This window comes from Amblyomma maculatum, chromosome 9 (genome assembly GCF_055883805.1).
Source record: "Amblyomma maculatum isolate TAMU_Amacu chromosome 9, ASM5588380v1, whole genome shotgun sequence".
Lineage (NCBI taxonomy): Eukaryota > Metazoa > Arthropoda > Arachnida > Ixodida > Ixodidae > Amblyomma > Amblyomma maculatum.
The window spans coordinates 39,002,385-39,029,658 of record NC_139352.1 but is presented as its reverse complement, the minus strand read 5'-3'; the positions used below and the strand labels follow the sequence as shown (position 1 = coordinate 39,029,658).

Genomic DNA, 27,274 nt, shown 5'->3' with positions numbered 1-27,274 from the left:
ACGCGCGTTTCAGGGCTGTACGAAGGTAGGAGGGGTGGTTCCCACGCTTGGCTTATATCCCTTCTGCGTCCGCAGCGAGTCAAGTCCTTCGCCTGATTCCGGACCATTTCACGGCCCGTCCTGCGTGTCGCTCCGTCCCCGTTCTTTGCGGGTCTTATTCCGCGTCCGCTCGGCTTGCGTCCCCTCCCGGGCTACGTACGAGCCAGCCGGTGGCGCTTACGGTGCTTCCTTTTCGGGACTCGTTCGATGTCACCGCTGAGGACCCGCGGAGGAAAAGAAACGAGGAGAGCCAGCGGCAACCTGTGTGTGTACAATGGCCCGCTCGTGTCCAGATCTATGCTACACGCTGCAACGCTCCACTGGTCGCGGCTACCGACGATGTTTGGCGCTTAATGGCGCCGGCGACAGCGCGCGCGCGGTAGCAGGCTCCCCGGAGCAGAGCGGTCCGTCTTGCACCTTGTCGAGCCGTGGCAGTGCCTCGCTCCTCGGAGAATGCAATTACATCCGCTGCCGCAGTGGACTCGAGGGGAGGCGCCGTGTTGACACTGGGGGCCGGCGGCGTCACTGGACCGCGTCGCTCGCCTCGGTAGGCCGCCAGCTTCCCCGTCGGGTTACTACAGTTCTCTCTGGGTCGGCTCTTTGCTCACGATGAAAAGTACTTTAAACTTGAGGACAGAGAGAGAGAGAAAGAGAGATAGGGGAGGGGGATACGGGCAACGGCAACACGTGCACTAACTTTCTGCTGACTTTATTTGTAACACTTTCAAAGTGTCTTCAGCTTTTTGTGTTCCGTGAGCATTAAATCAACTCAGTTCCATCAGTATATCACAAGGGAAGCCGCAGTGCCTCGCAACGTTTGAAGCCCTGTTCTCGGGCGTCCAGAAGTGATCTGAGAGCGATCGAAAAGAAGCGCTTACACATCATCATCATCATCATTGTCGTCGTCGTCGTTATTATCATCAGCATCATCATCATCAGCCTGACTATACCCACTGCAGGGCGAAGACCTCTCCCATATTTCTCCACTTAACCCGGTTCTGTGCTAGCTGCATCCACTTGACCCCTGCGAACTTCTTAATCTCATCCGCCCACCTAACTTTCTGCCGCCCCACTGCTACGCTTTCCTTCCCTTGGAATCCTGTTTGTTACCTTAAGCGACCATCGGTTGTCCTCTCTACGCACTACATGCCCTGCCCATGTCCATTTCTTCTTCTTAATTTCCACTAGAATGTCGGTAACGCTTGCACAGTCTTATGTTTAATGTTTTTGTACTCCTTAAGAGCCCGCTCATTGTCTCGTATAAGCTGCCCGTAGAAGCTCGAAACAAAAGAGTGAATGAACCATGAAAATTTTTATTTGAACGGAAGAACGGCTCTCAGCTCTTGTTTGGAGAGTTAGAAGATAATGCGAAACGTGATTGTGTAATATTATCTTTTGCGTCGGTGTCCCGAAGAATGCCTCGAACGTGAGCTAGACGGTGCGGGGTACTGTTGCTTGCCTTGCGATGTTGTCGGTCTTATCGACCTAGAGGTGTCCCCCCAAGTAATCCTGAATGGCGACCTAGGTAGGACTCGTTGAGAGGGCAACCAGGGTGGATTCGCTTTTGCTCTGAAATTTGGCAATAAACTGGTGCTTTTTAGCGAAAGAGTCTACTGTTTCCCGAGGGTGTGGTCGGTTAAACGAGTGTCGTGGTAAAAAAATATATCCTTTTGTGTTAAAACATATTCACCGTGAGACGCGCGTTTTAGATAGAATTTCAAGTCCTAGTGAGGTCGACGGCAGGAACTCTTGTACCACGGGTGGGTGACAGAACTACGAGTCTAAGACCAATGGTCTGGAGCTGAGCGATTATGCCACGCTGTGTACCCAGAAACGAAGTGAAAAAGTTTGGCTAGCCACTGTCGCTCGAGCTAAGCCACGCCCTTCTACCGCTTTGCAGCACATACAGAATATGTATAGATTTCGAACCGTGTGCGGAGGTTGATAATGATTCGAGGTCGCCTTTTCCGCGCAGTATTTTTTTTTCTTCCCCCGAGCAGCTAACCGCGCCTTGAGCTCTGTTTGTATGCAGTGGACACGTGACCTTTGTCTTGAATATGTCTTCTGTGGCCCAGTTCCTTGTGTTTGTGTTCTGTTCTTGTCACCGGGCCGTCTAATTCGGATCGCCATGACGACATGGGACAATAACAGAGTGTATAAAGAATCAAGATGACTTGGAATTAGAAGGAAATCATCGTGCCACCCTGCTTCCTTTGCTGTGGTTGACAAAGCGTCGTATCAACATACACGCGTGTCGTAATAAGGCCCGCACTTGCAGAGGCAGTCACGCACAAAACTCGTCTCGCTTGAGGTGGGCTTGTTAGCCATAGGTGCTCAGCGATGTTGAACAGCGCTTGTTATTTATACAGGCCTTCCTTGTCCATGGTAGATGTTCCTTTTTTAGATACCTGCTGAATGCCCGATAAGAACGGACTTGTCATGCTCTTGCAAGCGTTCATCTGGAGCTCGACAGCTTTCCGTTTGCATGATCTGTACGCGGACACCGAAAGAAAAAGAATAAAAAGACACAAGGCGACACTTAGCAGCGGTTCCGTTTTCTTTGCGTGCAGATATGTATGTAACTTCGCTCTTGATGAATTACTTTGCGAGAAGACTGGCGGGAGCCACTGCTCGATCCCGGCTTCGATGGGAAAATCGCCAATAAGGCTATAATCTAATTAGCTGGGTTAATTGGATTTGATGCATGATGGAAGTAGCAGAAACGACGACACGACACGCGGTCGCTGTCCTCCTCCTGTGCCCTCGTTCATATTGCGCAGTCTTGTATTAGTGGAGCCGCCAGTCAGAACGCGCTATCATCAGTGGGAAAGGTGAGCTCGTGCGTATACTGCACTATCCCTTAGCGCTGGGGTGGCCGTTGACTACTGCATCCCGTCCGCTGCCCGCCGGCGTCCAAGGTTTCACTCGGAACCCGTTTGCCAAGAAAAGAGGGCCAGTTCCATCGCTTACGCGTCGCGGCCTCTGTTGCTCGCTGGGCGACTCCTGTCTCAGCTGGCACTGAGCGCCTTGCTCTTCCAGAGGCGTTCTTAGTCGACGATGTGCATGGCGCTGCGACTCGGTTGCAGGAAAAGTTTGTTCGCTCCAAAGAAGGCATATTAAAACTTGTGCCACACGTAGGCGCCGCCCGGGCGTCTCTGACAGATGAGAAGGGATGATGGTGAAGGTAGGGAATTTGATGGGACAGGGATGGCGCAGGACATGGGATGGGAGTAGCACTGGACGCAGCAACCAGGCATGCAGGCGACGACGACGGTAATGATAAATGCAGGGCAGCGCACTTTACTTTAGGAAATGAAGGGAACTCTGTGGTGAACGGCTCGTTGGACGCTTCGGCTCGCTTCTTCGGCGAAGGCTGGCACTAGCTGCACTCCGCGAGATCGCGGTGTTGTTGGCACGCGTCTACTGAGCCGGCATGCGCGCGCCAAGTATCTGATATGGGCCGATGATCTTGAGGAGGAGGAGGAACACTGCTGCGTGGCGACGGGGCTGTTGTGTTTCGCGCCATGCCATGAATGAAGCCACCGATTGTGTGTGAGCTGCTGGGAACGCCCCTCGAGTGCGATCGGCGCTCGTCACCGGCGGCGGTCTTCCTTCCGGCAGGCCCGACCTTGCCGCCGCCGTCAGTGTATCGCGCGGGAAAGGGGAAGCCCTGGCGCGAAGCCAAGAGTCTTTGGCGGTCGCTGCACCCTCTGCGCCGCTCCGCTCCGTATTCTTCCAGAGAACGCGGCAGCGGTGCCCATCGTTGGGCCTGCCGCTTAGCGAGGAGGCGCGGCCGCTTGCCGGAGTCTTCCTCTGCCTGATTACGGGCCTCGCTGCCGTCGCTCGTGGAGGTTGCTTTTTGTGGCTGTGCCACTTTTGAAATAGTAGCAGTGCAAAGTGGTCACTTTCTCCGGCGGGCTATACACGTGGCGTCAGAAGCATAGCCGAGACCCAACTCCACTTTAAGCTGGGAGCTGATTTCCAGGCCTACAGCTGTGCCAGGCGCCTCTCTCAGTGACATGAATATACACGGAGCATGTGGTTGCTCTTCTTCCTACCCGAGTGCGAGATGCGTTGCGTGCTGTCCGCTCCGCAGTCGTGTCGGGCGGCCGCACCTCGCTACCTGCAGGAACCTTGAGTGCGTATCCAGCGTGCGGGTTTCTGTCGCGTTTCTGTCCCTGTCTAGCAGCCGCGTTGTGACTTTGGTCTTCTGCGGAAACAACAGAAAAGGGGGGGGGGGGGATTTCTTGATCGTCAGAGAGTTCGCGCCATCATGTAGCCACCGATTTGCGGACAGCGAGTCCTGATAGGCGTGCATGTTTTGACGATTGCCGTGAACTAAACTTCGACGACCAGTGCCTGGGGCTTGCTTTTAAATGCGCGAGAAAGTACGAGGAACATGATCGAGCGATAGTGCTTGGCCCTCCGAGCGTCCTCTGATGAGAAAGCGTCGTAGACGGGGACGTAATCCAAGCGCGAGTGTTACTGTGTGCAGGATTCAACGTATTTTTTAGTGATTAATAGCGAGATTTGGATTATGACAGCTTGATTAGAGGAATAGCGGGGCGCCAGTGCGAACGACGCTATGTTGGAAGGCCGAAGAGTGTGGCTATAGGGGTGGTTAGCGTCCCACGTGAGCTACGACTTTATTCTCAAACTGCCTTTTATTTGTTATCGTCTCAGGCAGCCAATGCCACCTTCTCATAATCTCGGCCAGAGTAAGGAGCCTGTTAGTTCTCCGTTCAATTCAACGTTATGATTGCGCATGCTGGCATGGAAAACTGGCACACGAAATATTTATATTTTCTGTCCGTTGGAGCATGGAGCACGCATATGTCCTGCTTCCAAGGCAGCTTGCTTGTTATGTACGCGGTAAATTCGACACAAGGAAGACGAACGTGTTGTAACCAAATGCCCACGCGTGCTTATGCTTCATGCTCTGCATGTGATTACTGCCACCCAACATTTGTTACAAAGTGCCCGCTTCTTCCAACGGCACGTGACTTATAGTTTTCGTAAAGTAATTTTGTGACTTGGTATAACACCAGTGAGACAATTTCAACGGACGCATATAGAGCGAGTTGGTTTTCTTCAAACGCGTCTCGTTGCCTTTCTTCGTCACGCTAGAGCAATATAAAATACGTTGTCAACTGCTAAATACGTTGTCAACTTCCAAGAACACAATACTCGCAGTTGTCTAAAAAGCGACTGCGATACCGTATTGTAGGAGCTGCATCATTCGGTCGGGTTAGCGGCCGGCAGCTGTGACGCTGTGGGAGACACCTGTAATGGGGGGACAATAAACGCGCGCCACGAAGAAGATAGCTGGTGTCTGTTCATTGCCTCCGCTGTAGCGCGGGAAGTGAACAGGGCAATGTAGTGCGGGGAGGAGAGGGTGGGAAGTGGGACGCTGATCGCGAGACGGTGCCGCAACTGTCGTCGCGTGCAGTGGGCGCGTTGACAGGCGGACCCCGGTGCGTCGTCGCCGCGGCGTGACGCGTGCGCGACCTTTGGCGGCTCGCCGCGACGACACGCGCGTGCCGCCACCGAGGCGTGCGAGCGTGGGAACGGCCGCGCTTTGCACGCCGCGAACGGGGAAAACTTGCCGAGGGAAAACGCCTGGTCGGGCGGGTTGAGCAAGCGCGCCTCGGCAGTGTAGTCCTCGGCTCGGGCTGTTCGGTCGCTCCGCTGTTGCGTGTCGTGCAGAACTGGGCACAGTTTCCACTGAAGGTTTACGGGACGACGGCCGCCGTCGAGGGCCGTCGACATAAGTCGATCCCGGTCGCGGCGGCCGCTTTTCGATGGAGGCGAAAAGCAAGGCGCCCTTGTGCTGTGCGATGTCAGTGCACGCGTTAAATAACCCTATATTCCGTTTCATACATCAAATGCAACACTACCAAAGCTACAGCTCTTGTTAGCGCTCTCCGCATCCGCGCTAAAAAATAGTGCCTGCTCTTGACGAGAGAAAATAATAGTTGCTTTGTCTGCAAGCTTAATACATTTTACATTTGCCATCAACTTCATAAAAAGCACCTTTTTTAGGGAGAAAAGGTCGAATGCGGCTAATTTGTATGTTTTTTATGTCGTTTTTGTTCGTGCCGCGTTTTGCTGCCCCGCAACCTTGCCAGCTGTGCCACCAGATGGCGCTGGCTGTGCCCTCCGCGCTGCGCATCTTTTTGAGAAAATGGTTCTTTGGTGCGCATTTTTTCTATAAGATCCGCTCTGTGAAGATGTCTAAGCATGCGAAGCATGTTATTGCAAACGTGTATGCTCGGAATATAGCCCGTTTCGGCAGGAACCACTCGCCTACAGAACGAGCGCGTAGTGACACGCCTCCTGTTTTTTTTTTTTTTCATGCGGACTACTTGCGTAGCTTTCGCTGCGTTGCACCTGATGTATGAAACGGAGTATAGCTGGTCGAAATTTCCGGGGCCCTCCACTACGGTGATCCTCAGAGCCTGAATCGCTTTGGGACGTTAAATGCGATAAACTAAACCAGCCAAACATCCTCGCGGAAAAGAGCAAAACGGCAGTTTATTCAGGTGCAGCGTATGCGTAGACGGGAAAGCTGTAAACGACCGTTGGTTGTGCCATGTGGGAGCGCTTCAAATAACGCCGGTGATCGTAGTCATAGTCATGATAAGACTACTGCGTCTGTGCGCGTAGCTTGAGGACGTTAAACCGGCCACCACCGAAGAATATAGGTGTACACTGGGGACAACTTTGCATCAACAGGTTACCGTGCTGTGTGTGGGATGTGAAAGAGCGCTCGGTAAACGCGGCCTTCATTTACTGTCTAGAATAGACGGCACACTCAAATGCTCGTGTTGCCTTCGTTCGTTGTTTGCGAGCAGAGCACTTGCAGGTGTGTGTGTGTGTGTGTGTGTGTGTGTGTGTGTGTGTGTGTGTGTGTGTGTGTGTGTGTGTGTGTGTGTGTGTGTGTGTGTGTGTGTGTGTGTGTGTGTGTGTGTGTGTGTGTGTGTGTGTGTGTGTGTTGTGTGCGTTCCAGCAAGATAAAGCTGTATGAAAACAAAGCGTAAAAGACAGCACACTTCACGACCATGAACTGACAACTGATTTTAGCACTCTGCACGTACTTATTGGACAGAAAAACAAACTTGACTCGAGCATGCGTATGCAGGCAGAAAAGCACGTAACACTTTGCTGATAAGAAATGTTTCGTTGCCTTATCCATAAGCTCTGCCTCACCCTTATGTAGTGTAATTCAGGACTCTAATACTCCCTAATATTTCCCAGAAAACGTCATGGTTACCGCAGGGAACCCCATATTTTTATTATTATTATTTCTTTTTTACGAATAACAAATATTGCGTAAAGTTGTTCCCCACAGTGCTCCTGAAATACGACTGCGCATGTGTCCAGGACGAGTTTTATGTAAAGGTCCTTTTAGGAGGTATTCAGGGGACGCCACGGGCACCATTTTCAGCAGCGCTAGCCGGAGCGGCTGATGTTAAGGCGATCAGATATGCCTGCAGCCTTTCGCCGTGCTTCATGCACCACAGTAAGGCCGCCACTGTGGCGTAGGTGCATACGCGATATATAGTGAACTCGTCCGTCGGTCTGATAGGTCCAAACGAAGATGGAGCTCTTGTGAATGGCGATAATATCTGGACCAATGCGCTAACTATACTTCTAGTTGGCATCCGTTCTCGTCACCTTATCTGTCTAGATTGCAAGGTGTGGGCCAAGCGGAGATGACAACAGCGGATGCGGCGAGCGCAGAATGTGCGGCCGTTGATGCCCCGCCGGGGTGGTGCAGTGGTAAGACGCCCGACTACTGTCCGGAATACCCGGGTTCGAACCCGACCTCGGCGGCTGCGTTTCGATGGAGACGAAACGAAGAGGCGTCCGTGTGCTGTGCGATGTCAGCGCACGTTAAAGATCCCCAGGTGGTCCAAATTTCTCCGTAGCCCTCCACTACGGCTCCCCTTTCTCTCCTTCCACTTTCACTCCCACCCTCATCCCTCCTCCTACGGCGCGGTTCAGGTGTCCACAAAGCAAGTATGACAGATACTGCGCCTTTCCCTTCCTGTGAACCAACCAACCATTGGGCGCTCCAAGACGTCGTTTCGAACGCTTTGCAGGTCTCCAACTAAAACGGAAAAATAAAACTTTAGGAATGATGAGACAGGAACGAATATATCGCTTGCCTTACGCGAGGCAAGGATGGCGCGAGGCAAAACTATAGCCACTCCGCCTCAAAATAAGGCATACCTATGCAAGGTTGGCCAAAAGTTTTCAGGCCACACACAGTATATGCTTTCGAGCAGCATAATCAGGAAGTTGGGGCACCCAAGAAGCTCAAAACCATTGTCCTTGGCAACTCATTGCTGAGAATTAGACCCTGTGGCGTGGAAACTTTAGGCGAACTCTCTAACTTCTTGTTTTGCCAGACTGTTGTTTCAGAGTCGGCTGAGCTTAAGAAGTCTTGCGTGAAAGCTTCGTAAGTCTTTCTTTTGTCATAAGTTTTTACGGCAAGCATGTGAGGGGCAAAGTTTTGGACTTATCTTCGAAATCCCGGCCCGTTTTGATCTGCTATAATCGTTGCAAAAGCATGCGGGTAAGCGAATAATACTCAGGAAAGTTTCTGCACTCTATATTCGTAGAAAGCGAATAATCAAATTTCTTCCACTTCTTGGCATTCCCTGTGTGTTTATATGGCATCATTTCAAATCCTTCGTATCGAATTTCCCTTTCGATGCCACTCGGTATAACGAAATAGCGCTGAAGGATACCAGCGTCAGTGTTAGGAGGTAGAAGTGTATGTTCGAAACGAATGAAATTGTTTTTTGGTTGTGGAGTAGTCAGGGATTGTGTTGTTGCTCGTTTTGTTTGCATTCCAAGCCACAAATTTGTCCCGCCGCTGTGGTGCAGTGGCTACGGCTCTCGACCGCTGTGCCCAAGGATGCGGGATCGAATCCCGGCCGCGCGGTGGCCGCTTTTTCGAAGAAGACGAAAAGCAAGGCGCCCGTGTGCTGTGCGATATTTGCGCACGTTAAAGAACCCCAGTGGGTCGAAAGTTTCGCAGCCCTCCACTGCGGCGTCTCTGAGCGTAGCCTGAATCGCTTCGGGACGTTAAACCCCATAAAGCCTAAATCTCAGAGCCACAAATTTAAATTCACCTCGGCAAGATAAGGCAGCACGAATCTGTTAAACGTATAGCTGAGCCGTTCAGTTTCGGTTTAGTTTGGTTTGTGGGGTTTAACGTTCCAAAGCGACTCAGGCTATGAGAGACACTGCAGTGGAAGACTCCGGAAATTTCGACCACCTGGGGTTCTTTAACGTGCACTGACATCGCACAGCACACGGGTGCCTTGCTTTGCGCCTCCATCGAAAAGCGGCCGCCGAGGCCGGGATTCGATCCAAGCATCCTTGGTGGCAATAGCCGAGTGCCGTAACTACTGCGCCATCTCGGCGGGGTAATTTCATACGCCGCGGAGAATGGTGGCAGCGCGAAGTTTTTTCGCTTCTGATGTTCGGGAGGCCGGCGATCGCGAACGCATTCAACATAGAACGAGGATGACGGCTGCCAAATTTGGTTGATACTATGGAGAGCCTAATCTGAGGTCTTAGACGGCGACACCCGTTCGCTGCTGTGGTGGTCAGTATGAATAACGTTTTGATAACGCGTGACCGTATATAGCCCAAGTACTTTTCATCATCATCATTATCAGCCGAACTATACCTACTGCAGGGCGAAGGCCTCTCTCGTATTACTCCAATTGACCCGGTCCTATGCGAGAGGCATCCACGTGACCCCTGCAAACTTTCATTGCGAAAGCAATACTCGCACTTTCAAGCCTTCGCGTGACCCGGCCGCAGTTACGTCTTACCCACGTGACGCTATGACGTCACACCGCACGTGACACGCGGGCTGGCAGGAGCTGCCAACTTTGGTCTCTCGTTTCACGTGGGATGGTTTAGTCAGAATCAGCCTGCTAGGACCCTGGCATTCACGTTACCCCTATAAGGCCATATGGGTTGGTTAAAGCGGGGCTTTATATGTGGGCTGAAGAAGAAGAAAAAGAGAAGAAGAACGCTCGGTCACCCGTAGCTAATGCTTTCGCTCAACATTTGGCTCAGCAGCGTTGAACCGTTGTATTGTTTTTTTTAACGTCATCCATCCGCCTGAATTTCTGCCGCCCCTTAATTGCTATGCTTTCCTTCCCTTGGAATCCAGTTTGTTACCCTAAGCGAGCATCGGTTATCCTCTGTTCGCACTACATGCCCTGCCCATGCCCATTCCTTCTCCTTGATTTCGACTAGAATGTCATTAACTTGAGTTATTTCTCTGACCCACTCGGCACGCTTCCTATATCTCAACGTTACACCTACCGTTCTCCGTTCCGTATATAGCTCTCCATTACATAGAACTTTTATCTTCTTGAAATCCGTTGAAAGTCATGTTATCAGCAGGTGCTGACGGGTTTGGCAAGAACAGGCAGATCATGTGTATGGGAATATCCTGCTTTCACCCTGACTTCGCTATCTATAGACCTATCTCTCTTGTGTACATCGCACTTCAGCTGATCATTTTCCCGGGTTTCCCCCGTGTGCGAAGCCGTGCTTTTTCCGCACCGTGTGATATTTCTTCCCCGCTGCATTTGTTCGTTCGTATGTTACTTGGATTACGTCGTTTCTCACAGCTCTAACCTGCTGCACACATATATGGCGCAGTGCGTCGTACGCGGAAATACCACCGGTCGTTCTGGACCCTTTCACTCTAGGCTGCGTTTTTTTTTTTTTGGACTGGAAGGGGGGGGGGGGGGCGGTGGAGGATAACCGTGAGTCGGATTAGTAGAAGCAGTTAATAAGGCGCAGTTCGAGGGCCACAGGTGTTTCGCGTTTAGCTAAAAAAGCTAGACAATTTTTGTCTTGCCAACCCCAGGTGGTCGAAATTTCCGGTGTCCTCCACTACGGCGTCTCTCATAGCCTGAGTCGCTTTGGGACGTTAAATCCCACAAACCGAATTTTTGTCTTGCCATTTCGTTTGCTCTTAATTATAAAGCGAAAAGTGACCAGAGTGAAGGATAATGGCGAAACGCGAATAAAATTGTAATTTAGCTGCGGTTTGACTACTCTCGAGAGATTACAGTGATTGAATTTTTTTTTTCTGTACTGGTTGCGGACATAACTTATTTGCATTTGCTTAATTCTACAGCACAATTTGTTACGTGGTCTTGTTAACTTTCAAAAGTCGTGCAATTCGATGCATGCGCATAAGTCTCCTCGGCCTAAATAGGTTCGAAGCGAGGGAGGTGGCGCGCGTGCGTCAGATATACAGGAACACTAAGATTCCATCTCCCGTGCATTGGACCGCGGGGCGCTCGTTATGAGCTGCTCGCGCAAACGGGGAAATCGGGTCGTGGCGAATCTTCCAGTCGGTCGGGCACGTGCGGCGCGTCTCAATCGGCGTCGTCTTTCATAGCGCTCAGCCTCGGCTGTTGACCACGGCGAAACTCGATTGCCGCCGCCGCCCCGGCCTGGAAAGAAGAAAAGCCCTCTCTGCTACGCGTCCCGCTTTTTCGGCTTTATCGAGAGGGGCCGGCGCTTTTGAAGCCGCCCCCCTCCGCTCGCGACCCAAAGCTTTTCCGCCGAGCTCCTGCTGCCGCTGAGACTCGCCTGGTCCGACGTAGCTCACCGGGGCTGCGTTGTGTCACGGGTGCAGATGCGCGTGCACCGCCATCCTTAGCAGCGCGATATCGTGGTCCTATAGGTAGCCTGGAGACCTCCACTGCGGTGTGCGTTCCCTCGTAGCTGATGTGTCTGTTTGGGAAGATTGATACCATACCATTCCATAAAATACATTATCATACCATATATGTTTGTTTTGTTTGTTTTGTGGGGTTTAACGTCCCAAATCAACTCAGGCTGTGAGAGACGCCGTAGTGGAGGACTCCGGTAATTTCGACCACCTGGGGTTCTTTAACGTGCACTGACATCGCGCAGCACACGGGCGCCTTGCTTTTCGCCTCCATCGAAAAAGCTGCCGTCGAGGCCGGGACCATATCATATAATACAATACAATACAATACAATGCAATACAATGCTTTATTGTTATTGTTTCTGACACATGATCCGACTATACAGTATACACACATCTCGAACAATCGCAGCCACGCTCCAACTGCATCTACAGTGCTTGAGATTGCGATCATTGTTTTTGTCTCCTTACTTCTAGTGCTCTTTGTGGGCTTATAATTGAGCGGAGAAGGGAAGAGCGGACGACACCAAAGTTTGCTTCGGTAAGTGTCGAACATATCGGTTGCCATCGCCGCCTATAGTTGCTCAGTTCCTTGTGGGCGCTATGACCAACCCGATAAGTAGTTTCGATTCCACGCCACGCTGTTCCATTGCTCTCGGCATTGTCACCGCCACGTGACGTCGGCCTGAGGTGTTGCTGTTCATGTTTCGGACGCCTCCTGCAAGGCGTGACAATATATTCCTCTACGTGCTGCTCGTATATGGGCTTGTCTCGAGTCTTTCGAGCCAGCCGTCACCCCCGAGGGTTGCCACAGGAGCTCGGACGCCTCTCGGACCTCGTTCGGATAAAAACCAATTCGACTATGGTATTCGAGATCAACACCGGTCCACGTCTCACGATTCCCCAACACTCAAAGGTATTCCTAGCGAAGGAGCGTCGAATTAAATCGATGATTAATACGCTTGGTTTGGTTTGTATGGTTTAACGCACCAAAGCGACTCAGGCTATGAGAGACGCCGTAGTGGAGGGCTCCGGAGTAATTGCCACCACCTGGGGATCTTTAATGTGCACTGACATCGCACCGTTTCGCCTCCATCGAAACCCAGCCGCCAGGGGTCGGGATCGAACCCGGGAACTCAGCCTCAGTAGTCGGGCATCCTATACTACTGCACGTAGTATTAAACCAGACATTCAGTGAGGTCGGACAAAGAAATGTAGGCAGCCTTGAGGCGACACCTCAGGCTCGAGCGCCGTTATTCCTTCTTATCCGTGGTTGTTTTGCGGCAGGGCTTATTACCTGGCGAGGTGAATGTCCTCCATGTCACATGATGACTCACGACTAGTAAGGTCAGCATCGGGACGGTCTGTTGAAGACATCATTGGCGCTGATGTAACCGAAAGTTCACAGGAGCTTGAAAATTGCTGCGCTCGCATTTAACGACGACGAACATCGTGCACTTTTCAAGTGTGCTCTCACAAGGACGCAACTGTTTCAAGGACGATAACAAGAGATGTGGGCGCTACCCCTGAGCGCGGTTGTGCTTTTCGCTGATGCTGCGTCAAATGCAGCTGCGTTCGTACGTTGGTCTCCCCCATCCGCTGGGGCCATGAGTCATCTCAGCTGCACTGGCGGCGACAGTTGGTGGCAGTGTGTCACTTCCGGCTTTCGCACCGCGGCGTCCTGTCGTCCCCGGAGGCAGGCTGGCGACCAAAGTTCCGTCGCGCAGCAGCAACATACACACTGGCTGCGGCGGCGACAACCCTCTGCGTGTATACCGGGCCGTGCAGGTCAACGCTACAAACGTTGCTGCAGGTTGCGTCGGCGACTATACGATGACTGGGGTCTCGGGAGGCGTCCGACACCGCGTGCGCCGGAGCTGCGCTTTCCAGGTGACTGATTGCGCGGTCTCTCGGCACAACCTGCACGTTCTAGAAATGCACACATTTCGCCTCACTGCTTCTGCTAGGGCGAAACGCGAAAAAGCTGAATTTCCTCTCCGCCTCGGAGCGCGACGTATCGAGCGGGGAGTTACATCTTCACTTCTTTGATGCTGTTCTTGCGTGCTGATCATGCCGAAAATTTGAAATTGTTGGTTTGAATGCTGGCAAGCCGTCGCGCGCTTGCTAGGGAAAGCCGGTGCAAAGGCGACGCGCTGGCTGGGTACGCGATGTTTTAGTGTAGTACGTTTGTACACTTTCACATGCAGAATTAGTATGTGCAACCTGTTTTCCTGCAAGTAGTTGATGCTATTTTTATGTTTCCATATAGTTTACGTCTTTAAGTACGCCGGTGCTTTGCTTGCATTGAGAACGGGCTCCACTTTTTTTCTTCTGCTCCCCTTCCTTTACATAAAGCGAGTTACATGAACACTTATGCAAATTTATCTGCTGCTTTTTTGCAATGCCTGGTTTTCCTTTACCTTTTACCTTTTATTATTCCTCTCAGAATATGACGAAAAAAAAAATGTAAAAGAAAGAGAGAGGGAGCCCGGACCAGCAAAGCTTTGCCAGGCTTAATCCAATTTAAGATAAAAGAAAAGGAGCTAAACGCCCCCCCCCCCCCCAAAAAAAAAAAAAAAATAATAATTTAGATGAAAAAGAAACAAAAAACATGGACATAAAAATGTAAAAAAATGTACATTAAAGATACAAAAGGAAACAAAGATCACAACTGCCTAGTTACAATAGATAGATATATGAAATGGAAAAAAGATAAAGAAAGAAAGAAAAAGCGAAAGAAAAGCACGAAAAGATAAAGAAATCCAGGAAAGAAGGAAGCAGAGAAGAAAATGTCTGTAGGTAGCCAGAAACTGCAAAAGAAGAGAGAACAGAAATATAAAAATTGTGCATTAAGGATTAGCCAATTCGCAAAAAAACATATAACTTTAAAGTGAATATGCGAAACACACTTCAGCCTAGAAAAAAATAAATATATGTATATAAAGCGGTTACCAAAGTCTGCAATGAAATGAGAAAAAATAGTATTGAAAAACGTCGCGAATACGAAACTGATGGAGGCATAAAGAAACACAAAACATCACGCATAAAATCCTTGACAGCTTGAGAAGACGTCCATTACTATGAAATATAGAATAAAATTCTGTCCGAATCGGTTGGGAGAAAGCTGTACATTACGTACACACAAAAAAAGAAAAAAACTTAATTCTGCTTCCGCCGGCAGACGTGCAGCCGGACAGGGGTCCCCGTCTAGCCAACTTTTTCACAACATTTTCGGTCACGCTCAAACATAACCTCGACAAATGCAAGTAATTGATTTATTGATTGTGTCGACAAATTGCGGCTGTTTTTATGAGTTTCCCGATGCAGGAGCACTCGGCGTTGGCGATCCATTATGTGCGCATCTTGGATTGAATGCTGCATTGTTGCATGCAATTAAGGCTTTGACAAATCATTGCGTAACGCTGAAATGGTTCGCAATGGTTTTGCTCTCTTTCGTCGTCTGCTCGGTTTTTTCAGTTGAGCGAGCTGAACCCCGCGGTGCCATTTACGTATGACCAGTCGACTATGCAGTGTCATTGTATGCATATTCGTTAGCAAACTATGGTGTGCTGAGGAGCAAATACTATAGCGCTCTATCGTTGCGCTAAGGGCAGTACGTGCGCCCATTCCTTTTGACTCTAAGCTGCTTTGCTTTAGCGCAAGCACCGACCCCATGCAACCCGGTATAGCTACTGCAACATTTCGCTTAGTTTATTGCTCTGCAGGTGACCGCTTGGGGGCTTCGAGACAATCAACGCAGCGAGTGCTCGATACCATCGAGTCGGGGCATGACCTCTGGTGTGCATGATACAGACGCGGGCTTCTGTTCCTGCTTTCACTTGCTTCCTTCCTCCAAGCGTGAAACGGATGGAGTGCAATTTACAAGTAGGGTCTAGCGTGTAAACGCACACTCCTTGCTGGCAAGTTAAGTTCACCTGCCTTACCGGCGCTGTTCTGTTTTTCTTTTTCCTTTTCATTGTTTTTTTTTGTTCGCCTGCCGGCTCGTACTTTCTCATGTATAGGCTCGCCTCACGCTGGTCCAGTGTCTCCGTTTTAAGGTTTTATTTTGTGGACCGTGAAGCGTGTTTAGAATAAACAAGCACCACGTGAAAGTGTGGAGGAAAAAAATAAAAATAAAACGCCGACATTTCAATTGCAGCTGGCGTGACGACGAAATGATTTTTTTTTTATCATTACGGTTGCATCGCAGCTGCAACTGCAAATTAGCCACAGCCATTATCCCGGTCGTCCAACCAAAGGAAACGAAGCGATAACAGTATGCGCCGAGTCCTAACTTGGTAGAAAGAGGTTGTCTCTCTGAAAATGCTGCGAACAGCGTACGAACATCGTCTGACAGGCCTGACAATGCGCAGTGTGTCAACGATGTCGGTGTTATAACTGTTCGACACTCGCATAATACGCGTATCAAAATTACCTTGTTTGTCGGATGAAAAACTAACGCCGAATTTCGTTTGACGAGTTTGAGCCGTGGCCTCCAGTACCGGCCATAGAGTAGGGATTCCTGACTAAACCTGAAGGCCGTAATATCCGAGTATTTCGTCCACTGCCACGTGAATGGACCGCGCCGCGCCGCTGAACCGTTATTCCAGCTGGAATATTACCGCAGGGTCCGACCGTGGCAACATGTGCAGCCAATAAATAAACGAAACAAACAAACAAACGGATATAGTGTACTCTGTTGTAAATTTATGCGATATCATTATTCCGAAAATCTCGAATATTCGCACTTTCTTAGGTAGGTATATCCTGGCCGTTGGAATGTCGGGAGAAGATCAAATTGAAGGCGATTTTCGAATGCTGCGTGTTATTGTGTATGGGGGAAAGGTAAGAGCGGTGGGTGGATGGGAGCGCATTGTTAGCCGCGGCCGTTTAGTACACCACGCTGGTCGCAAGAGATGGGAAACTCATTTTTAAACAATATATTGGCACAGGGAATCAGAGGGGTATGTGATGAAGAAATGAATAAATAATGAAAATGGGTTTAAATTTCAGTTTTTGCCTTTATCAGAAAACCCACTGTGAGGGTGCTTCCGTCCGTCTTGGCTTCTATGCTGGAGCATTATCCCTCTTGTTCTTTTTTTTTTTGTCGTTCTTTTTTTGATGTTACGCTATTCTTAAGTCATGGTGCAGCAAAACACGCGTTACTGCTGAGGAAATTGGACTCGAAGCATCTACTTTTCTGCTCCGTGGCTCGAACTGGCTATCAAAAGGGTTTCAACACACATACGCTATTGCGCTCCAGTTGTTTCGTGTCGTTTTATGTGTCCAAGTTTTTCAAAACCGCAACGATGTTTGAACTTGCCATGTCAGGAGCCTGTAATTACTTTTTGACTTAAATAGCTGTGTGGCCTATCCCAACAGATCCGCGTTCAAGCATCTGTTCGGACGTCACCGTATATTTGTTGTATTAATACTGCAGCGTAACAAGCTCCATCGGGGGAAAAGTGTCACCGTTCATAAAATTCATTTCTTGACTGGAGGGAAGTGACGTCACCAGCCTGGAAATGACAACTGTATAAGTATTTTGCGTTTTTATTGTGAAGACATCGGATTTTTTTTTTTTTTTTTTTCCCCGCTAATCCAACCGCTGGCTCACTGGTGAAACTGCGCGCATAGCTTGCGTATTTCGGTAAATTTTCTGTCGGGGTATGTTTGCTAAGTGTTAAACATCTTTATTTGGTAAAATTTTTGGCGAAAGAAAGCGCAGTGTCTATCTCGCTTCTCGGTGGGCACCCATACTTACGACGAAGGACATACAATTGGAGGTACATGCATATGTCGTCGATTCGAGTCCCTATGGCAAACTATATGTACCTTCGACTAGCAGGTGTTGCATCACAGTTCAGACACGAAATCAATTTTTTTTGCTGCCACTTCCTGTCCACATTTCCTGCCCACCCCGGTCATGGGGCCTTTGAAATATCGAAGGCTCGGAAGCATATTTTGTCACACATTGCTTGAAAACAGCCGTGAAGTGTTATCGAACAGCCTTGCACTCTTGTGTAAAGAGGGAGGGAGAAACATCCGCAAAGCTTTGCTTGCGTTGCGTGTATATAGGCCGCGCTCCTGCCTCGTATCCCCAGCCACGGGCGACTCGTAAGCGCACTTTTCGCGGTGTTTTACGAAAAAAAAAAAAAAAAATGACGCCTTTGAAATGTTTTATATCTTCATATATTATTTTGTGGAACTCACAGGTGCTGCGAAAAGTAAACTGCATCGCTCCGATTTTATTCATCTTTGAATGGATGTATGCAGACTAATTTTCATTAGCCGAATTGCATAGCGCATGAATACCTCTTCTTTATTTTCTTTGCTTACGGATAAATTCTTTAATTTTTTTTTTCGACGAAGGTGCCTCTCATTCACTTTTTAACGCTAATGAACACTTCACGAAATGACGTTATCGTAGATGCACTGCGACGTGAGAAAGCATTGTTTGTTGGCTCCAGCGGAGTCCCTACATTAGTGACCCTATAGGCTACGGCGTTCGCAGGTTGTAAACACTGTGTTGATCTGTACTTCGTACTCAATGTTTTGTTTCTACCCGTGCCGCAGCCCTGCGAGAAAACTTGATTGATGGCGAAGTATCGAGCGGGGACGATTCGTCAAAACAAAGGACGTTTCGGTCCTGCGGCGGGGCCTTTGTTTCTATAGCCGTGAGCACGTTCCCGATCTGACAGGTTTCCGTCGAGACCTGCCTGTCAAAATCGGATCTAAAAATGAGACATTTGTTTTCCCGCCACTTGGTCCAAAATCGTTACGTCAAGACACAAAAGGAACCTGTCATTGTCGTTTTATTCTGTAATACACAATTTTGTAAACTTTACAAAATTGGTTGATATAAAAAAAGAAAGAAAGCAGGAATAAACTTGCGCAAAAAAGTCGAAGAAGAGGAGACGTGACGAAAGGACAGAGCGCTCTGTCATTTCATCACGTCTCCTTCTTCCTTGACTTTGTTGCCAAAGTTTATTTCCCCCCCCCCCCCCCCCCTTTTTTTTTTTTAAATTTTCTTTGCGAAACTGAGAAAGAGCTCGAAATGTGTGAATAATTTTCGTTTACGCTTCTATAACTACGTGTTTTGCATACAAGCAAAGCAAGGCGCCCGTGTGCTGTGTGATGTCAGTGCACGTTAGAGAACCCCAGGTGGTCGAAATTTCCGGAGTCCTCCACTACGGCGTCTCATATCCTGAGTCGATTTGGGACGTTAAACCCCATAAACCAAAACCAAACCGATGGTATCTCCAACACATTTATCAGTCTGTGAAGCGTCAATTAACGTTACAATTTTCAGCAGGGCGGAATCTCCGGAGCCCTCCACTACGGCGTCTCTTATAGTCGCTTTGGGACACTCCGGCCCATAAACCTATTCGAACTATTTATCAATGGAAGGCCGAAGTGTAAGCTATCAGATATGCTCGAAGCCCGTGGAGGAAGCCCAACGGCAAATCAGCATAAATTTATGTGTATTCATAATGCTGCAATCACAGATGATGGAACAATTTCGAATTTTTCACTTTAATTTCTGCATGCGTCTGCATATTTACAAATGGTTTTGGGGTCCTTAAACATTCACAAATGAAGGAGAAACGTTGTTCAAATCAGTTATCAAGTGACTAATTTCTGAATAAATCTCCCGGTTATTTACATTTCTGTAACCAAGGGTCCACTGGGTGATGAAATCCTTCGAATTTTAATTTTTTAGACGTTTCAAATTGTTAAAAGTGAATGGTGGTATGTTGCAAATATCGCTTTTCATGCCTCTGCAGTTGTCCTGTGGAAACGGCTGGCTGTGACGTATACATTTCTTTCCTCGACCTTTTCAAGCTTGCAGAAGCTCCACAGTGGAGCTGTACACGGGCACAGGCCAGCCCGAAAGCCTCGGGCCTGGCTCGGACAGCTCGGTAGCCCTCTGTCTCGGACTCGGGTCGGTCCAAGGTAGATTTGTGTCGGGCGGACTGGGCCAGACATCCTAATCCCCACCTGGGGTACCGGGACACATATGCAACTTTTGCGAAAGTACGGATATGGCCATGTTGCGACAGGCGTCTAGAATGCGCAGAATCTTCCCGCGTCCTCCCCACGCGAGAGCTTTCGAGTTGTGTCTGCATCTCATGTCCTTCTCTGAGCTTCCTCGCACATGTTCGTACACCATTTACACTGACTCCATGGCGGCTATTCGCTTGCTGCAGCTCCGGCTAGTTCCCCCTGACCTAGAAGCCCGCCTCACGTTCCTTGGCTCCATAGTCGGTCACTGTACGGTGGGTTCCTGGCCATGCGGAGATCACAGGAAATGAGCTGGCACATCAGCTAGCCCGCGATATTCACACCCGGGCGCCTGTGATCCCGTGGTCAAGCCCACCGGCGTGGGACGATGCGTTGGTCTTACACTCACAATTACGGAACACTACAACCAACATAAACGTCATATAGGATATAGGGATGTACCCTGCCCCATGGACATCTCAACGTTGCTCAAGCACATATACTTTGGATTCAAACGAACGCCTTTATTACACCTTCCGACAATTCCATTTCCGTCTTCGTTCTGACCCTTCCTTTTTCAACTGTCCTGCGTTGTATGCCAATCTAGAACACCTCATCTTCTCCCGCCCAGTCGTCCAATCCAGTCACTGGACCCCCTTCCCTTCATCCCGCTCCCGGAGTGCCTGGCTGTCGTCGGTACAGATGGAAGATCAGCTCGCCTCGGTTATAACCAGGCGTAGGATATGTTGAGTGCTTAATTTGCGCTCTTAATAAAGTCTTTCTCTCTTTGTGTCGCCCGCCTTTCCATCACATTCCTCGCCGTGGGCTAATCCTTGCTAGCCGTTAGTGACCGAGCAGAGGCGTCGCTTGTGGACTATTAAGTGTCTAGTTTCGCCTTTCAGCATCGGTTCAAGATTCGCGCCACGCGCTGTCGCCTATCCTGTGTCTCTCTTTCTGGCTTGAGCCTGCCTCTTGAGTTTCCTCTTGTTTCTTGGCGCAGGCAATGCAGTGGCGGCTCCTTAAGGTGTCGTGAAAGGCACGCGGTGAGCCAGACGAGCTCACTGAGTATATACTCGGCCACAGAGTCAACCTCTTGAGATTCAGGTCTAGTGCACTTTTGAAGGAGCTGAGAAGCTGCGTACTCAAAACTTACTTTCCCTGCCAAGAATGTGTTTAGTCATTCCAGCCATAGATTAGACCACCGAAGAAACTTCAATTCCACCGGATTCATATGCTGCCGGGTGCCCTACCCCGGCAGCTTATGCATTGCGTCGCGCGTGCGATCTGTTTGCGATAGGACGGTACGCGCGGTTATATACATACACCCTTGTAACTTGTAAACAATTCCGCTCGCGCGCAGTCATTTGTGGAGAGTGCTCGGACACTGCTCGCGAGTGACACGAACTCGCTTTCCTTTTTGTATTTTGTAAATAATGTAGTACAAAGCTCCCCCTGTCCTTTCTTGCTATCGTTCACCTCTGCACTTCCCCTATCCTCTCCCTTTCCCGTTTCAGCAGTTGGCGCTGCCGGCAGCACTGTTTTCCTTTGTTTTGTTTTATTATTCAATAAATGACCAGTACCACCATCACCACCTACCGGATTCATTTGGGTGTCTCGATGCGCGCGCATCGAGGCAATATTCATGATCCATGCAGGAGCGCCGCAAATGCCTTAAGCCTTCATAAATGCACCACTTCTTGTTTTTGAAGCGAAAGCTTCACTACGCTACTTCGGGCAGGCGTCGTCGATCGTGTGATTTTCACCTCGAGATGAGCTAGAGGTCAAACCACGAGAGGGTATTCTGAAGCCCTGAAAGGAGACTGCCGCCGTTGCTATAGTAGTATATATATAGTGCATGGGCACTATATTAGTAGAGTTGGGCCCGGCTGCGAGGCTAGCGCGATAGCACTGTGGAAGGCTGCGCCTGACTAGAGTTGAGCCCTGCTAGGAGGCTAGGCCTGCCGCTGCGCCAGGTAGGATAGTCGCTGCTCCCCTTTCTGCAAGCACGCGGCAGGGAGAAGGCGAAGGGAATACCGGCGCAGCTAACGTTACGGTAACTTTGGGCGTAGCGGCCCAGTGTTGGGTGGAGGTAGGCACCTGATGCTGCCACGCGCGAATATGATGCATTTGAATACAGTATAGAGATTCATACCAAATGCATATACTTTGATCCACACATTTTGTACATAAACAGCAACAGGGACAGCAACATCATCGCGAAAAGTCATTCGCCTCTCCATCCTCTTATTCGCGCATCAAGTTCACGCAGAGAAAGAGAGCAGGAATCGGACCACCACCAGCGAAATCCGTAATATCGCTATCAACCAGGGTTAACTAAAGCTAAACCACAGCCAATTTTGATAACTTCGTTTGATAATGGTATGTAGTACGTATATGCTGCACCTAAATGTCGTTACAATTTTAATCTTACAATTTTCCATAATAAACTTGAGAAATCAACATTTCAAGATTTCATAACCCTGAAATTATTTCTGTATCATCGCTGTACTTTCTATTACGGCATGTCGGGCCGGGCCGAGCCTTAACTCTGAGCGCAGCGCCGATCCGGGTCGGGCGCAGGCCCTTGTAATGTCGGGCCAGACCGAGCTCGGGTCGGGCTCAGAGTTTCGGCCCGTGCAACACCGCTATCTCAGCCTCCACTTTCGTTGATCTCGGCCCCTTTCGTGTAATTGGAACGCGATGGAAGAGTAGTACGTGAAACCAGTATCATTTTTTGTATCCCTTTGGTGTCATGAGCCTGACGCGCTTCACCCCTTGTGTGCGTTCGCAGATGTCCGGTCCTGGCCTGGACTGGTCAGCCGTGGAGAAGCTGATGCACGCCGACGAAGAGCGTTTCGAGGAGGCCGTCAGCTCGCTCAGCGTCCGGGTACGTGCACGTACCGCCATTGCGGTGCCTATGGATGCATACAATAGAAATAACTCCGAATTACTCCGGAGCCGGAGCGCCCCGTTGCGGCGGCCTTTCTCTTGTATTCCTTCTTTCTCCCTTGGTGGTCTAATCCCTCACGCTGTAGTTGGCATGTGCATTGAGAGAGAGAGAGAGAGAGAGAGAGAGAGAGAGAGAGAGAGAGAATAAACTTTATTGATACAAAGCGATTACGCGGGTGGTTCACCGAGGTCCGGGAAACCACTGGTGATTACGGCCCTCCTGGCCTGACCGATCAGCTAGTGCTGAAGGGGGAGCTCTGTGTGAGCCAGCTTCGCCTCCCACTGCTCATGGCTAATTTTCTGTTAACCGTATGGTTTACGTTGTTCGGGGCAGTTCCAAACCATGTGGAGGATGTCGGACATCTCCGCTGGCCGGGCATGCATTTGTGGGGTAATGCGCGGGCCAAATCTTATTGTGTCGGGTTGGGTTTGGTAGTGTGCGGGCTTGCATGTTTCGCCCTATAGTGGCTTCCTGACGAGTGAGGTCTTTGTGGGGATTTGCGTATGTTCTGCGATAAAGTCGATGGTAGTTTATTATTTCGCTGTATGTCAGTGGAGATGAAGGTTCGGAGGTGGATGCCGACGGGGCTCGGAATGTATGACCTCGAGCTATCCTGTCAGCCGCCTCATTGCCCTCTATGCCTTCGTGTGCCGGGATCCACAGAATACTGTGGCGGGTGTCTATTTCTCATGATGTGAGCGGCCGCTTGGCAGAGTTCCCCATTGAGGTACGTCTTGCAGACTTGCTGCGAGTCGTTCAAGATTGTATTTATTTGTTCGGTGGTGTGGGCGTGCTTGATGGCAAGTGCGAATGCGACTTCCTCAGCGTCCGCTATGCTTCGGCTTAGGACCGTGGCACTGGCCATCTCGTCTCCGAGGTTGGTTGTGACGGTTGCTACTGCAGCCGTCCGACCTTGATAGGGGCTGGCGTCAGTGTACAGAATGTTTGTTTGCGTCGTATGGCATTTTGTTGAATTTGCTTGGTTCGGGCCTTTTGTCGTTCACCGTGGTGTAGGGGGTCCATATTGGTTGGAATTGGGGGGACATGGTACTTTCCGCGGGTGGCTAAGGGTAGCCTGATCCGTGGTGTTTCAACGTTTTTTGCGTGGGGGTGACGTTCCAGCCGCTGAAGGGTACCGACGAAGCGACGTGCTTCTTTAGTTATAGGGCTTCCATTTGAAATAAATTTGGTTCGGTTGATGGGGGTTTGGCGTCTAAAGGCGAGTCTCAGTCTGTGAGGGACGGCGCAGCGGATAGCTCCTCTAGAGTTCATTGACTTTGCATAGTACACGAGCGGATTGAGTTTCGCCTCTACCGGGAAGCGGCCGCTGTGGCCAAGACCGGACTAGATCTGGTCTCCCTGCTTACTATAGTCGAGCGGCCCAACGAGTCCCCGTGGCGCCACGCCTGGCTGTATGCTTTGTGATGCGACATTGAAGGCCGTTCCAGGTTAAAAAAAAAAAAAAAAAAAGGCTGTGATTTAGCTCTGGTTAACCCCAGTTGAATTCCAACGGCTGCATGGCTACGCTTGTGGTTAAGCGTTTGGTTTAGCTCTATTGTATAGACAAGACAAACTGTTCAGGTAACGAGCAGGCTTTTATCTTTTGTACCAATGATGACGCTGCGATGATCAGCGAAGTAGTGGGACATGGTTTCCACACTGGTGACGACGTGCTCTGTATCTTCAGCTTTGTGTAAAACCAAGTCTTAACTGCTTCCCCAATATGTGGTGGTTTGAGGTTGGTGCTGGCTCAACTCGAGTAGAAACCTCTCCTGTGCAGCTTGAACGAAGGCGGAATTCTCCACCTTTAAGGGTATGACGCGAAAGCGTAGGTTACCCAGCCCACTATATAAAGCGGGCTCAAACTTAGTAGCAGTCGGCATATAGTCTCTTCGATAATGCTAATATTAACAATGACATAACGTCTGCTCGTCAAGGCTAACGGTTTCTTGCCGGAGAAAATGAAGATATTGTGACTGTGGAGCGCTAACGCAGAGTAAAAGAATTCCGAGTTTAAGGTCACCAAACCACGTGGCATGGACCAACGGCCTGCAGATCGAATGAGGCGGTCAGGATTAGTTGAAGTTGGAGGTATGGTCTAAGTTAGTGATTTCATTGGCCCATACGATTGCCGAACAGTGTCACATTACTTTACTGTGGCAGCGCTCTGTGAACGTTTCTGTCCATGGGCTTAGAGGCAAAAACCGTTAGTCAGGCAGGTCCCTTCCTGTGCCTGTTTTGCATCCCCCGACGAAGCCGGACAACACGATCAATTTTATTCCACGGATATACTTATATGTACACTATTTCAGTAGGATGTGTTGTCGGGATAATTGTTGCAATACTTCAGGAGTGTCTGAAGTATTGCATACTGTCTGAAGTACACTATTTTAATTCAGAACTCCTCCTTCGGCTAAGTACAGGGTGCGACCTCTATGCTCGACTCCAGAGTTTGATCTCTCTTCGACCGTGTCGTTCGGAGCCTTAATTTAATTGCTTCCCTCCGGGTCCTCTGCTGCACACTCGGAGTCGTTATCGCTCTGGTTCCTTTTTGCGAGCCATGTTCCCTTCGCCGCCGCTCTATACAGCTGGCCGCAGCACCCTTGCTCTACCCTTGCCTCAACTTCTCGAAAAACCGCGTCTGTGTGCGCAAGTCGATAGCCTCTGCGGTGATCGCTTCGGGTAGACCAAGTGTCCCTCCTCCGCGCGCCTCCCTGCTTAATCGGTGACAAAAGTCTCTGAAACGCACGTGTGGCGGTTTTGGACTAGAAGCACGGTGTAAACGAATTATCACCTTATTTCTTTAGCACATATGAAAGAACTGAAGTCCAACTTTCACATACATAAGTATAGTCCGAGACGAAAATTATGCGCTTTGGTTGCAGTTTTCGTGGTCCACAAACTTTTGTCCCGATTCGTTCCTCAACTGCCGGGGCGGCGCCAGCCTGCGGACCCTTGTGAGTATGAACCGTTCAGCGGTAGGAGGCGTCTGCCATTCTTTGGGCCGCTTGCACTCACAAATACACTCATGGTTGTCTTTCTATTCGCGCTGTAGGGTGAATTCACCGCGCACGCGACAACTATCTTCTCATTTGGGGGAGGGGGGGGGGAGGAGGAGGAGGAGGAGGAGGAGGAGGAGGAGGAGGAGGAGGAGGAGGAGGAGGAGGAGGAGGAGGAGGAGGAGGAGGCGGCCTATATCCTCTTGTTCGTCTCTCGCGCTCGTTATTATTCCTTCCTTTTTGTTGTCGTGTTGGGAAAAAGCAAAAAAGTAGCTCAACTCTTCCGAGTGTAGATTTTAACGCCAGGCGCCATCTGGTTGGGATAATTTCGCTTGAGTCCTTGGTCGGCTTAGGCGTAGCGCTATTTCATCTTGAGTCCCGTTCCGAAAGCAGCTGCGATGTCCAGCCACGCTGCTTGAACTACTATGCTGCCCACATCCCGTATACGGCGTATTCACAGTCCTTCAACATAGCGCATTTCATTTGGCGATCCGGAGCAAATCTTATTGCTCTTCCAAGCAGAACTGCGTGTTCCAATTGGTGATTTGGATTCGGATCCTGAGTTCTGGTTGGATCACGACGGGCATCTTGCTCATTCGGATGGCTGCTCCAGATCACCACTTGGAATACGCCATAGTGCGCGCCGCGCAGCTTTGCAGTGTACTTCCCCACGCTTTCTCCCCTCGATTGGGTCCGGCGAGCGGCCGTTTGACAGTCGCCGCCGAGTGTTTTCGAAGAGGCACGAGACGGTTTAAAATAAAAAGAAAAAAAGAAAACCTTGCTCCGTCAAAGTGTGTCCATTTCTGTTTCCGCCTTTTAGCCTAGCCAGTGTGCGCGTCCGCGCTCGGAATCGACCCTGCAGCTTTCCTCGTGTCTCCCGAAGACGGCGGCTAGAGCTTCCTCGTCGCGTTGTCGTGCGAATCCGTACTCGACCTTGTGCCGGCGGCGTGACACTCTCTCTCTCCCTTCGCGGAAAGGGACGTCTTCCTCATTGGAGGCGGCTAACGACCGCCGGCGGCTGTGCCGTGGCGGCGTATACCTTCCGCGTATATGCGTTTCTTTCCTATTTTTACTTCTCCGCGGAAAGGGTATAATATTTTGTAACGCGAGGTGGTAAGGTGGTTTGTTGCAGAAAAATACGAAATGGAAGAAAAATATGTTGCCGGCCGCTGCAAAGGATATCTACTACCAGAGCTGTGGCGTTTCGTTTCCTTTTTTTCTTCGGTCGCTACGAAAGCATTCGGATGATGTGCAATTTTCAGCCAGATATCTGGCCATATAAACATAGAATCACTTTACGCCGTCAAAAGCTCCTAGTTTATTCCCGCCCAGACAGATTTTTCTTTCCCTTTTATGTACGTAAAAGGGTCGTTTCACTCTCCAGGTGGTCCGGCGTTTTCTCGGGCATCACGGATTTTGTTTGGAAAAAGTGTCGAATATTCCTTACACCTAAACGATATACGTGCCGATTTACTGTTTCTTTTCTTTTTTTTTTTTTTTCAGAAGTATTTTCACGCATGATAATACTTTCAGTGGGCCGATATAGCTAGCCGGCAT

At 49.8% G+C, this 27,274-nt stretch overlaps 1 protein-coding gene across 3 annotated transcripts in view; it reads left to right on the top strand.

The window, feature by feature from the left end:
• LOC146178883 (uncharacterized) overlaps positions 1-27,274 on the top strand; it is a 168,116-nt gene that overhangs the window by 88,408 nt on the left and 52,434 nt on the right. For 2 of the 3 annotated variants that reach the window (XM_084578616.1, XM_084578617.1), the window contains one exon: positions 22,560-22,655. The exons of the other annotated variant lie outside the window; for it this stretch is intronic. In XM_084578616.1, coding sequence (XP_084434742.1) covers positions 22,560-22,655 — 96 coding nt within the window. The remainder of the gene's footprint in view (positions 1-22,559; positions 22,656-27,274) is intronic. 3 annotated transcript variants of the gene reach the window in all.